This window comes from Typopeltis vanoorti, chromosome 7 (genome assembly GCF_054136105.1).
Source record: "Typopeltis vanoorti isolate ZY-2024b chromosome 7, IOZ_Tvanoo_1.0, whole genome shotgun sequence".
In the NCBI taxonomy this organism is placed as follows: Eukaryota; Metazoa; Arthropoda; class Arachnida; order Uropygi; family Thelyphonidae; genus Typopeltis; species Typopeltis vanoorti.
The window spans coordinates 148,480,581-148,495,865 of record NC_143555.1 but is presented as its reverse complement, the minus strand read 5'-3'; the positions used below and the strand labels follow the sequence as shown (position 1 = coordinate 148,495,865).

At 34.2% G+C, this 15,285-nt stretch overlaps 1 protein-coding gene across 1 annotated transcript in view; it reads right to left on the bottom strand.

The window, feature by feature from the left end:
* The window catches only part of LOC150105183 (uncharacterized), a 53,398-nt gene extending 41,162 nt beyond the window's left edge, over positions 1-12,236 (bottom strand). Inside the window, exon 1 of the mRNA XM_090395134.1 lies at positions 12,035-12,236. Within this exon, the coding sequence (XP_090251260.1) occupies positions 12,035-12,236 (202 nt within the window). The remainder of the gene's footprint in view (positions 1-12,034) is intronic.
* Positions 12,237-15,285: the final 3,049 nt, after the last annotated feature.

The window sequence follows — 15,285 nt, the reverse complement described above, 5'->3', positions numbered from 1 at the left end:
GGTATTGGATTGAATGAATCAATCACCGACTATGTAAGTAAAGGTGACATCTCAAAAATACGGACGATCTCTAGGCCACTCCATAGTGGGCGAAAGACAGTCCTAATCTCAGCGTTGGTTCCACTCAGTGACGGGCTCCCCGACCACTGAGCAGAACCGCTCAAATTCCGAGGAAAATAATTCACCGACAAAGCCCCTCAGCGGGCCGTGCCGGAGAACACCTTCCCCGGAGACTGAAAGTGCTCCCTTAAGGCAAAAACCTTAAGAGAGCGAACTCAAAAACTCATCGCCCAAGTGGGTAAGAGCAACAGCCGAACCTCAGTTAAACTTCATTGGTACAGCTTTGCGTTGCTATCCATCACCCCCAAGGGCATTAATGAACCAATCTACCGACTATGTAAGTAAAGGTGAAATCTCAAAAATACGGACGATCTCTAGGCCACTCCATAGTGGGCGAAAGACCGTCCTAATCTCAGCGTTGGTTCCACTCAGTGACGGGCTCCCCGACCACTGAGCAGAACCGCTCAAATTCCGAGGAAAATATATATATAATTCACCGACAAAGCCCCTCAGCGGGCCGTGCCGGAGAACACCTTCCCCGGAGACTCAAAGTGCTCCCTTAAGGCAAAAACCCTAAGAGAGCGAACTCAAAAACTAGTCGCCCAAGGGGATAAGAGCAACAGCCGAACCTCAGTTAAACTTCATTGGTACAGCTTTGCGTTGCTATCCATCACCCCCAAGGGCATTTAATGAACCAATCTACCGCATCTCACGGTCGATTGTTCAATGTCTTCTCCTCAATGTTGTGTCCTTATATCCTTATAAGGACTGGCTTAAAGGGGCGAAGCAAGAATGCTTTTCATATTCCCCGTTATCTGTAGAGGACAGTGTAGGGATAAGGTGTTATTAAGCTATTAAATTAAAGCTCTGATCATGGCAGGAGGGTAACAGCAATAGCCGAGCCTCAGTTAGAACTTCATTGGCTACAGCATTGCCATCCATTACCCTCCATGGGTATTGTTGGATTGAATGAATCCTGATCTCAATGTTGTGTAATGCTTGGCATTCCTATTCTATCATTTTTATATAAAGAAAAAAGTGGTATATATCCACATTTTGATTAAACGCTTGATATGAAATGATTTTAACAGAAGTTTTTAATTTAAAATTTATGCAATTGTTGTGTTATTATAGATAAAAACTAAAAATATCGATATACTCGTATATATATCCAATGATTTGAATTTCTGAAAATTACTTTGATATAACTCTTTAAACAGTAATACAAAAGAGATAAGATCAGTGGGAAAGCAGCTAACCATTTAAGTAATCGGCAAGACTTAAAATTAAATTTAAGATTAAAAATTAAAATTAATTTAAAATTAATTTTAAGCCTGTTATTTCTATTTATATGGCGTAATTGCTGTCACCCTATTATCATCCTCTAATAGCATGACAAGAATCCTAAATTAATATTTTTATTAATATAAAATATTAATTTTAAAATTCTATTAAATTTAATGATTTCTTCACGCAGTCTTTAATTAATAATTAAGTTTAATATTTAATTATTTAAATTCCTTCAATGATAAAAATACATCTAAAGACTTTTAATAATAAATAAAGAATTAAATTGACATAATCTTCTATGTAAGATAACTTCAATAATCCTGATCTCATTAATAATCCTCTTTTATTTCAATGAAAGATTAATTCATTTAACTGCGTGCATTTTGAATCCTTCGAGTGTTTGCAAGACTCGAACAAACTATTCATGACACTCACGGTACAGCGCAAATTACGGAAGTTGATATGATTACGATACACGCACCATTAGAGAAGAGTTGTGTGATTTAGGTGAAGTTTTCGGTAATAGCGACTTGAAGCAATTAAGCAGACTCGAATAGCTGCACCTGGGATAGATGGCAAATGCCAAACAATAGATTTAGATGCACTGTTACCGGAAAGCAACATACGAAACAAATTTAACTAACTGTAGATAAATTTAGACATTATATTTTTAAAGATCTGCAGAACAACAGCATATCAAAAGAATGTCACTAAAGTTGTCATTTTACGTTGCAATACAATAGCATTTCGTTTTAAATCATTGATGTCTTTTGAAGCATAATGACATTCGTTAATCGTAAAACTCCTGTAAAAGTGTTGTGCATTTCATTTATCAATATTTTTATTACATTAATATTTCTTTTTATTAAATTAAGTTAAAAATTAATTGTTAATCTTAATTTAACTAACGATAAATAAAATTATTTTATACTATTTCTTATATATTTTATTTAATAATGAATAATACATTAACATTATATTTTTTATTAAATAAAATTTTATAAATTCAGACAAAAGTTAGTAGTAATTTTCTGAGTTCCAGAGTGGGCAAAAATCCTGGGAGAGTAATGAATGGCAAGGCTGTGGCCAATGAAGTTCGAAGCTCGGCTATTGCTGTTATGATCATAGCTCAATAACACCTTATCCCTACACTGTCCTCTACAGATAACGGGGAATATTAAAAGCGTTCTTGCTTCACCCCTTTAAGCAAGCCAGTCCTTTTAAGGATTCAGAAAGCTGAGTCTTGTACTGTTTTATATATATATATATATATATATATAAACACATATATATATAAACACATATAAACAAATTTTGAGTTGAATTAAACTTCATATATTTCATTTTAATCTAAAGTTAAAATGAATGCGAACATTAGATTTTTGTTTAATAAAAATTAAAGTTATGTTACGAATTACGTTTATAATGTGTTAAACTAATTTTCTTGATTCATATCAAATTAAATATAAATAATTTGATTAACTATATTATCACACTTCTTTTCACACTTCACACTATTTTAATTATAATAATAATCTGTTAATTTGAAAATTGTAATACTAATTTGTGATCTTCTTCTGCAGCTTCTCCCACTTAAGTGGGGTCACTGTTGATGATGAGTTTCCTCCGCATCCTCTTGTCTTGGGCTGTCATCACATCCAAGTTCTTCATCCTCAAGTCCTCTTCTACCAGCTCCCTCCATCTCTTCTTTGTCCGCCCACGCTTCCGCCTTCCTTGCACATCCATCTGCATGACCCTTCTTCCCACATACTCGTCCTCCCTCCTCATCACATGACCAAACCATCTCAACCTTGCCTCCTGTATTTTCGCTCCTAAGTTCGTTACTTTCACTGTTCCCCTGACATAGTCATTTCTCAGACGATCCTTTCTGGTCACACCGCACATCCGCCTAAGCATTCTCATCTCGGCTACTTCCATCCTGCTGATGTTATTTTTCCTCAGGGCCACAGTTTCCAAAGCATACGTCATAGCTGGCCTCACTACTGTCCTATAGATTTTGCCTTTCAGATTGATCGGCACCCTCTTATCGCATAACACTCCAGCCATCTCCCTCCAGTTCCTCCAATCCGCTTGTATCCTGCATCCCACTTCCTTCTCAGCTCCTCCATCTTCTTCCACTGTTGAACCTAAGTATCCAAATTCCCTCTCCTTCCTGATGATATTTCCTTCCAGCTACAGATCTGTCTCCTGTCCGCCGCCCACTGTTCAACAGATATACTCTGTCTTACTTCTGCTCAGTCTCATACCTCTCTCTTCCAGTACTTTTCTCCATCTTTCCAGTTTAGTTCCCGCTTCTTCTCTTCAATCTGCACACAGTAAGATATCATCTGCATACAACATTGTCCAAGGTGCATCTTCTCTCACCTCCTCCGTCACTACCTCCATCACTATATTAAACAGAAACGGACTTAATGCTGACCCTTCGTGAAAGTCAACTGTTACTTGAAAACTTTCTGTCTGTCCCAGGCAGGTCGAACTCTTGTCGTCACATTTCTGTACATCTGCTGCACCAACCTGACATATTTCTAATACTAATTTGTAATAATAATTCCAAAAAATTTATTTTCATGATTTATATTATAGTCGATATTTATTGTTATGTAAAGCAATTACCACACCATTTTTCTTTGTATTTTCTAATAGTTGAGTCTGCTCGCCACGTGTAATGTAGTAAGTACCACCTGTGTGGTGGCCGGGATAAGAATAGCCCCCACTGTAGCCCAAGCATGTCGTACGAGACGACTAAAACGAGTACACAGGGAGGCTAATGGATGGCAATGCTGTAGCCAATGAAGTTTTAACTGAGGGTCGGTTATTACTGTTATCCTCCTACCATGATCAGAGCTTATAGCTCTATATTACCCCATCCATACATATTCTTCTACAGATAACGGGGAATATGAAAGCCTTCTTGCTTCATCCATCTAGCAAAAAAAAAGTAATAAGTACCATTTACTTATGATTAAATGAAGTCTACGAAAATTGATAACATTACAGTTAAGTGGTAAATAACCATAAAGGTTTCTAAGAGATGAGAACTCAATTAATTCTGTTATCACTTAACAGGGACGCGCCAGTGGTGTCTGGCACCTGTGTGCAAAACTTTAGTTGGCGCCCCTATACCCAGTAGCACGCCAGTAGTGTCCGGCACCTGTGTGCAAAACTTTAGTTGGCGCCCCTATCCCTCCCCCGTCAATAAAAAAATCACTTTTAAAAAAACGTTTTTTTTTTAAGTATTTCCTCTTCTTTGGCGCCTTTACTAACCTGACGCCTGTGTGCGTCGCACACATTGCACATATGGCCGGCGCGTTCCTGTCACTTAAAACAGTTTCGCTTAAGCACATTATCGCATTTATTATTATAAGTGATTTTCATCTCTACACAATTAAAAATGTATCATTTTATCTGAAAACGCATAAAAATAAGTGTACCTTTTTTTTTAATTTTTAAATTACGGATCTAATTTTTTATTGTTCGCATTCATGATTAATTGCAAATGTTCCTGCAAATGTTCCTGCAAATTGTACAATTTATAACCTTCGTAATTGTAACTGCAGTATCGATCCCATTAATATGTCTTATTACGTCTGTTTTGGGACTTTCTGTTTACAATTTTACGCATTTCTTATTAAATGCTACACAAAGTTATTTGGATAGAAGTTTTATTCTCAAAATCTGTCTCTCATTTTCAAAATTTTAGATACTGCTTACCAGTAAACATTAAAAAGTATAATTATATTTTATTATATAATAATAATAATTTATAAGTTATAAAAATCATTATATTGTTTATATTTATTTATTATTTTTATAATATATTTTATAATTATTGATTACTTTTTTTAATAAACCATTTTATATTTTCTGTAACTGATCTTTAATAAAATGGTCAGACAAAAATTTGGTGCGTGTTGCAGAGAATCGTCATGCCTCAGAGAAACAAGAAGCAAGATATAGCTACCAGAATGTTTAAGTTCTTTTCAAGAAAAAAGAATGCAACTGCCTAATTATGCTACTGAGTACAAATTTCCTTTCTAATTTCTAATATCGACTTTTGAATGATCTGTCAAGATATTAAGTACAAATTTCCTTTCTAATATCGACTTTTGAATGATCTGTGTGTCCATTTACATGATACATTTCTCTTGTAAATGAAGTACGTCAAAAGAAACAAAGTGCGTGAGATCAGTGATTTATGTCTGTAAATTGCGTGTGTTCTCTGGCTGGTTTGTTTTTTTATGGGAGGAATATCTTCTCCATATGAGACCGGCGAATTCAATTGAAGTTGATATGCTCTTATGAACGTTTTCCATGTTGACGGAATTCCAATCTAAATAAAATAACGCATCATTCAGCAATGAATATGTATGTTGGAAAGGTATATTAGAAAGAAATGTTAAAATGTGAAGAAAAATATATTGAGAAGACTTGAAGAGGTTAACCATCAAACCAAAGCGTGATAAATGTGACAAAAAAAGGCCAGGTATGCTTTTTAATCTCCAGCTGTGAAAGAGCTCAAAAAACGTCTGCTAGGATGCTTTTATCAGAGACTGGCATATTTCTTACTTGGGTATCCCTTAAAAAAGGTACATGTGCATTCCCATAAAAATATGCATCATAAGAATAACTTTATGAGAATAAATATGCAGGTGCAGCAAAACAACATCAGCAATCTCCAATATTAAGCGTGACTGCTTTCTGATTTACGATTGGTTCTAGACAGATGAAGTGGAATCCGTTTGGATGGTACATTCTTCTTATACCTATGGCTCTGCAGCCCAAATCGAGCCTTGAGCTCCCGGATTTGTTACCTCCAACCCAGTCTCTCCAAAACGTTTTTCGTCAGTTTGGACACTGTAGTAAGATTTTTGCTATCTTGAACTAAAGGTGTCTATCCATCTTGTTGTAGTTTTTCCTTTTGATCTTTTACCAATAATTTTACTGCTGATTCATAAGAATCCTGTCAATTTCAATACGAAACGCATGTCCTGTCGGCTGCAACTTTTTGACTTGATGACACCAGATATTATGGATTCTTTTATAAAGATGATATAACTCATCGTGGCATCTGATTCTCCAGAGACCATTATCATTCATGGATGGTACATTACGTTTTAGAATTATTCAATGGGATTAACAAAATATTCTCACGAATTTAAAAAATATATATTTTTTAAATATTTTAAAACATTTTTAAAATGCTTAAAAAATAATTGCAAATATCATTTCAGCTGAAGATTTAATACACTACTTTAGGAAAAGACATCAAGATAAAAAAATAAAATAAATAAAATTATTTTAAATTTTGTAAAAAAAAAAAAAATGTTGAATTAATTAAAACTGCACGATCTTTGCAAATCTGAATCCTGATGTCTTTGGTTACAATATTTATTTTAAATATATTATATATATTTTTATATTTTTAAATATATTATATATTTTATAAAAACAATAAGTAGCCTGTGATAATACTTAATTGCTTTTAAATAGATGGAAAATAAAATTCAGTTCTGCATTGCACAGATGTATAAGAAGATCTTAACAAATCTGTTTTTATTTCTACTTGCACCGTAAATCACGAAAACTGGTGAGTGGGCGTAGAAACAATTGAACGATACCTCAGAGTAGGCCTCCAGAGCTTTTACCTAAATTTGTTAATTTGTATATAATGATATAAATAAATATTATTTATTTATAATAAACTAGAATAAAAACAAGACTAAAAATATTGTTGTACGATAGGTTCCTCTTATGCACCTAAATATATTGAAGATCTGTATTATATATGTTATCAGTGAAAGTACTTATTATTATATTAATGGAGGGAAGATATGAGATCTATCTCCATCCTGGGAGGGTAATGGATGGCAATGCTGTAGCCAATGAAGTTCTAACCGAGGCTCGGCTATTGCTGTTACTCTCCTGCCATGATCAGAGCTTTAATAGCTCAATAACACCTTATCCCTACACTGTCCTCTACAGATAACGGGGAAGATGAAAAGCATTCTTGCTTTTCATCTTCATACAATTTTCATACAATGATAATATCAATATTTATTATATTAATATTATCATTGTATATTAATAGTATTAATGCTAAGGAGTAAAGTGAAACAACATAAAGAAACGTAAAGAAAACGTAAGAAACAGAAAGATGTCAGAAAGCGCAATATTAGGGTTGAATTAAAATGATCCGTAGGCTTAACGATTTTGAGTTTCATAATGAAATTCAAATAGACTGTTATAGCGGTGCTTAAACCGCAAACATTGGATTCATGATCACTGCAGATGGGTACTTTGGGACGATGAATGTCTCTTCTGGCTTTTAAGTATACCTGGATCTGGAGAACTTGGATTTCGTGGTATAAGCTCTGTCGCTCTTTCTGAAGTTAGATTTTTATCTTGCAAAATAGTGTTTATTCTACGATGCACTTTCTTAACTTAATAACTTAACAAGATTACAATTCAATATATTTTGACCTCAAGTTAAATAGAGTAATCAAGACCTACTGTTTAATAAAACTGAAATGCGAAAAATAACACACTTGAAATCTCTGCTTTGCTGTCTTGTTTAATTAACAACGTCCACAAAAGAAAATGGACACGCTCATTTACGACATTTCTGTAAAAATTGCAGATATGATAAAATGCGTAGAATTTTTAGAGTCGAAGTGCGATGCTCAACTAAAACTGCAGGGGGTGAAATAATTGCGCGTGATGAGTTGGAGAAGGAAAAAGAAAAATATTTAAGCATTTTAAATTTTAACTTGGAAATGTACCACAGAACAGCACGCTCCAATTTATCATTCGCGGATATTTTAACAAAAATACTTAACTTGAAAAATATTTTAGATCACGTGATACGTCCAGCCAACAATGTATCATCTCATGTAATGTTTTATCTGTTAAAACCAACTGCAAGTTAAAGAGCTGACATATTTTGGATGTTTTTAATGAAAAAATCGGTTCGTTTTCTAAGAGAAGGCACACAAAGCTGCGTTTTCGTTTATTATTCATATTTTTTTTGTTTAGGACATCACATACGTCAAGATTTATTACAAATATTGTTCTTTTTCTTTTTAATCCATTATTATCTATTATTTCTAAAAAATATTAATATTATAATAAACTCAATTAATAAAAAATATTTCTTATAAAAATCCATATACATTTAAAAACGGTTATATAGAAATTTACCTTAACATAAATAAAATAAACTAAGCATAAAATTTTCTGAAGAAGTGGTAGCCATTGTCTCTTTATAGATTATGCGACGGCGTTTGATAAAGTGTGGCATCAGGGTCTTCTCTACAAGTTCATGACATTCAATATACTAACTAATCTAGTAAAAATAATTCACACATACCTCAAAGACAGATTCATGCAAGTCAAAATAAACGAAACTGTGTCAACCAGGCGCAAGATCCTGGCAGGTGTGCCGCAGGGCTCACTCCTGTCCCCCCTGATATTTTCTATCTACATAGCTGATATCCCTCAAAACCCAAGTTCAACAATCACTGCGTTATATGAAGATGATACTGCATTATTAGGAAGATCTCTCAGCCCCAAACTAGCTATCAGAAGACTACAAAGCAGCATTCACACATTAGAGAAACGGTTGATGGACTGGAGGATCCAAGCAAACCCACAGAAGAGTTCAGCCATACTGTTCACTAGAAAGATGCCTCAGATCAAGGAAGATATACATCTGCTAGGAGTTAAGATTCCATGGCAGAGCGAAGTCAAATATCTCGGTGTGATGCTCGACAAAAAACTACAATTCACCAGTCATAGCAAACACATAAGCTCAAAGACATTCAAAGTAATTGCGCAGCTCTACCCGATGATCAACAGAAAAAGTAAACTGGACACTCAGAACAAACTACTCATATACAGGATGGTAATGCGCCCGGTCATCACTTACGCATCTCCTGCATGAAGTCATACTTCGAATTCAAATATTCAAAAGCTGCAGAGAATACAGAACAAATGTCTGAGAATGAGTTTAGATGCCCCATGGTTTATCAGAAACTCCCAGATTCACAGAGAAGTCAACATTCCCTGCATCACATCCCTCCTTCATGACCTAGCAGAAACGCTCTTCATTAAGACAATTAATCATTCGAACCCACTGATCAAGCAAGCTTCAGACTACAATGAAATAGATTTCTGCAAATACAAAAGACCAAAGTCAATTCTATTCTCAGCTGAACACAGTTAATCTCACTGCCCTTGCAGGGCGAGCTTAAAGCTCAATAATTCTCCACTCAAAGAACTTTCCTTCTCTGACAAAGGGGAATATGAAAAGCATTTCTGCTTCATCCATCAAGCCAGTATCGTTTTGCATGCGTAGCCATTCCCAAAAAAAAAGAAAGATAAAGAGCCATTGCCAGGTAAAGATCCACACCCGCCTGAAAGCTATCGACTCAAACTTAGGCAAAATTGGCGAAAACATCATTCTCTCCAAACTCCAAGCCCCAGTAAGTGAGTTAAATATCCTTCCAAAGGAACAGTTTAGCTTTCGACAACATCACAATATTACTCAACAAATTCATAGGATAATTGAGTACATCACCACCGGTTACAATTGGCACCAGCACACTGGAGCAGTTTTCCTCGACATAGCGAAAGATTTTGATAAGATATGGCATTTCGGATTACCACACAAACTCATCGCAGCTGGCATACCAACATGAAAGAGCCACCTAATTGAATCATACCTCCAGGACACACACATACAAGTTAAAATAAATGGAACAGTTTCAAATCAGCGACGGATCTCAGCGGGAGTCCCCCAAGGGTCCCTACTGGCACCGATCTTATTATTGATATATATATGGCAGACATCCCGCACAACCCAATGTCATCCATCTTAGCGCTCTATTCGGATGACACAGCAATACTCGCCAGATCTCTACAGCCACATCTCGTGACAAAAACTGCAAGAAAATCTACTAAAACTAGAGCAATGGTTCTCCAAATAGAGATTGCAAGTGAATCCCCAAAAGGGTATTGCGATGCTATTCACCAGAAGATTGGTATCTCCCAAGGGAGACCTTTACCTATTCAACACCAAAATATCCTGACAAACAGAAACAAAATATCTTGGGGTAATTCTAGACAAAAGATTAACCTTCAACCCACACATCAAAGCTTCATGCGCTAAAGCATCTAAAGCCATTGCACAACTTTAACCTCTAATAAACAGAAAAAGCAAGCTAAATACCAGAATCAAAATACTCCTCTACCTACTGACGATCCTCCCCATTGTGGCATATGCATCTGCAGCCTGGAGCCACACATCCAACACCAACATCCTCAAGCTACAGAGTGCAAAACCAGTGTTTGCGCATGATCTTAGAAGCAGCATGGTTTGTAAGAAACGCCCAACTGCATAGAGATACAAACATCCCTTACATCTACTCCTTCCTACAAACTACAGCGGCAAAATTCTCAAACATTTCTACACACTCCAACAATCTAATAAAACATGCAGCAAGCTACGACGAAACTGAACTCTTCAAACACAAGAAGCCAAAAGCCATCCTAAATACTAGCAATGACGATAATCTTCTCCCCCCCCCCAGAGCGAGCTTACAGCTCATAAATCTTTCCTCTTCAATTCGTCCCTATCAGACAACGGGGAATAAAAAAGCATCTTGCTTTACCCCTCTGGCCAGTGATGTTATAGTTATGGTAACCATTGCAATACGTTTTTTTCTAATTGTGTTAACTAATTAATAAAATAATAAATGTGGAATTAAAATTTTTAATTAAATACTAATCTATAAATTTTTAATAATTTTGTAGTTCTGTTTTAATTAACATTGATGTAATTCACTTATTGATTTTAAAATTAAATAAATTAATTAAAAGTATATTTTAATGTTTACTTTTATAAATTTTTAGCAGTTTTTCCTAATAAACTGTAACTGCTACATTGAATAAATATTAAATGTGAATCAAAACTTTAAGGAATTTGAATCGTTAAAAATGCCTCAAATGAAAACAAGAAAATTGGATTTAAAAATTAAGTGGTATCCAACATATAAATGTCAGGCTTGAATAATGAATTGACAGTGTTAATTTAGGCTGGGTAATGTTGAGCCTGACAGTAACTGCCTTCAAACAGGCAGCAAAGTAATTCCAAAGAGTCAAACTATAACGTGTATGACTGACGCCAACTCCATAAAGAATTCAGCTGCCTCGGAAGAGGGTTATTGAAGTCAAGATGAGGCGCAATGATGGCTTAAAAGCCCATAATGTCAAAAAAAAAAGAAAAGAAAAAGAAACTTTAATTAAACTTCTAGATTGATGTAGCAGTCAATACATTTAAGACGCAGCATCGGATTTAATGAAGTTGATTGGACACTTCTTGTTCAAGTCTCTACTGAAGGTCGATTCACTTAAAGTAGTCAAATGGGAGATAGATAGATAGTGGAACAACAGCGCCGATTTGGCGTGTAGCTCGGCGAAGTTATTTGACGTTATTAGCGACAAGCCAACCCTCCTTCTAGCTACAGGGTTGCTGCCACTTAAAGAGCCAAATGTTGTATTCCGATCCATTGTCAAAACCGTTCGGTCCCAGGCGGTGCCCGAAATCATTGAGTGACGCGAACATCACAATCCACTACTTGCACGGCCCTCGAGGGCCTCAACTTACTTGTGCATCCAACGAACTCGTCGCTCCTATCACCGCAGTCGTCAGTTCCGTCGCAGAAGCGGCTGACGCTGACGCAATGGCCATTGTTGCAAGCGAACTCCGACAGACGACACAGCGCTAGTGACAGAGGACACGAGGTGAACATCCAAGAGACGACGAAGGTCACAAGAGACAAGACCGATGGAGAGGACATCCATCCCATCGTCTCCCTGTTGCCTGTCTATGACGCAGGCATTAGAATCATGTCTTTCCTCCGGTAGATGGCGCAAAGGACCACAATCTCTTCATTCTGAAAATATTAATAAAAAACAGAATAAAATATTAGAGATAAAGCAAATGATAACACATATTATAATGTTCAGATAAGCAACAGAATAAAAACAAGTCGGAAACGACCCATCCCAAACATATTTTAGTAGTGGAAGAGACTGTTGGCAACTGCTAGACAATTGAACATTTCTAAGTGACAACAAATTGTTGGTAATTTTGTTAAAATGGTAAATATGGCAATGAATTTAAAGGTGGAACAATGAATGTCATATTTGCATCTTAAATTATTCATTATATCGTTATTTATTATTTATTTGTTTACTATTTATGTGATATGATTTATTCATTTTCCACTATGTTTATTTATTTGGTTATTAACATATCATTTATTAATTAGAGGCAATCTATAACTGTTATATTATGCAATAATGGTGTCTAGATTACACAATTAATTTTATCATTGTTGATGAGATTACTTTCATGAATGAAATGATGCTAACAGTAACATATCTGATTATCCTAATAACTGCATAATCTCAGCTGTTGTTTCCAACGATAGGTTTTCTATAACTTGGTATAATCGAGCGCCATGTCCATGTACTTCCTTTAACAATTTAAATTAAAACCAGAATAGTTTCAATAACTCTATTAAATAAATCCAAAAATCCAAAAAGTTGCAATATCCCAATATAAGGTCGTATATGTAAGTTCTTTAAGCATTCACTTAATGTTCGTCTTCTGTAATTTGTATATATATATATATATATATATATATATATATATATATATATATATATATATATATATATATATATATATATATATATATATATATATATATATATTAGGATTAAATAATATTAAATACATACAAAAAATGTATTACATACATATATATAGTATTCATATTTAAATACAATTTAGATTATAATACTTTGTAATTTTGAATGTAAAATTATGAAATTTTGCAACACCATTTAGAAATAAGTATAAATTTAAGCACACTTCGTAGTATAAAGTTAATTAATGTGTTTTTATCTGTAATAGCCGATGTAAAAGTAAATTTTTAAAGAAATTCATCATTTCTAATATAAAAAAATTGAAATTCATTATTTTAGAAAAAATATTTTGGAAATAATTAGTTATATTGAAAATTTTTCACTTTTTATTTCTTTTTTGAAAATACACCAATAATAAATATTGATGTAATAAATATATATTAAAATATTATAACACTATAATATAATATTTTATAGTGTTATAATATTTTCTACTTTCTCTTTCGTTTTTGGAAGCGCACCACTAGAAAATATTAATGGAATGCCTACATCACACTGTTGCAGTGATAACAACAAACTTGGAGATTTTAACAATTTCAATATGTACCGTGGATCTAAAGCTACGAGAACGTAACTTGATTATTTATATCTTTTATTTTATTATTTTTCTCCCTAGAACATCGAATTCTTACCCTGATAACAAGATTACCTACTGGATTCTTATTTCTACAAGTAATTTAGTGTCTCACTGTATAACATACACTTGATTATGAGTCCGTCCGCGCTGCACTGGAAATATGAACCCAAGAAATGTGTTTTATAAGACGTACCTTGCTTTTTTTTTTTTTTTAGAGTGAAAAATAATAACGAAGACTTGAACGCCCTCAGTAACAAGGTTTAAGCATGCGTCTTCCTATCTGAATGAGGTTAGCAACCTCCTTATATTTCATTCTCCATTTAATCATACAACAGAAGAATCTGACTCTGGTAGACTTTCTTAGAGGCTCATTGGAATTATAATGCAGTTATGTAAGCGAATGTATTTCCATAAAATCAGATTTAAAAGAACAAGATGAGACAAATGTGGAATATACAGAAGAAAAATATATACCTTTTCTCCTTACTAAGAGAGCTATACTAATGATTACGCTAAAAGTAACATACTAATTGTTGGCAATGTTTTGCTAACATGTGGACGTTTCTATGGTAACGCAAGCATACGTTGTATAGTAACGTGATGCTGAATTTAATGCACAAAACAGGTGGGAAGGATGCTAAAAGTAACCAAAAAAAAATATTGATTCATGTGGGCTTTCTCACACGTTATCCAGAGCCTAAAATGGACCATAAATAGGAAGGCAGAGAGTGTACTTTCTTCCAAGGAAAACACGAAGGCTTGCCTAAGAACACACCTAGAAGATAAACATGCAATGAATGGGTTGGCATGCTAACTCATCAAACTAAGAAAAGGCTACAAGGAAAACATTAAAAAAAAAACGAACAAGCTTCAGGCTGAAATAAGAGAGGTAATAATAAATGTTATAAAAGAACAAACACACGAGACAATTTAAGTTTATGCTAATTTGAATAATATTATCAGAATATTTATCTCATGTTTATGAATGTTACGTTTTGTTCTGAGGTGGCAGACAACAACATACTATTCTGGGATTGATGAACTAATTTCACTAGAAATATTAGAGTTGAGAGTTTAACTTAGACGATGAAAACGAGACTGTTACACGTATTATCAACTATACTTTGTATACGTATACTGTTATCGTATAAAGAGAAATATAGTGGGTTCATTTGTCCGTAACAATATAAATATGTCAATCGAATAGTATCGCCATAGATATTTGTCGCTTGTTATAAGTTAGAACGAACAAAAATACAATAAAAGGCTAACATAAATTATATTATTATTAAAACACAGAACATGTAGGAATTATAATAATATAAGTTGAAACGAAATCACGTGAAGCCTACGAGTTGGCACGAATTAGCCATTGTTGAGTAATGTGTGCAAGATACGAGAATACTAATATTAATAATATGAATCAATTACACGAGGTTTACTTAGTTTGTCTAAAGACAACTCTTTCTAAAAACATCCTTGGGTTTATAATATTCCATGTTCTTGGGGACTTTCTGACATATTGTAGACATCTATAAGTTTGAAAATTAGACAGAAATAACACA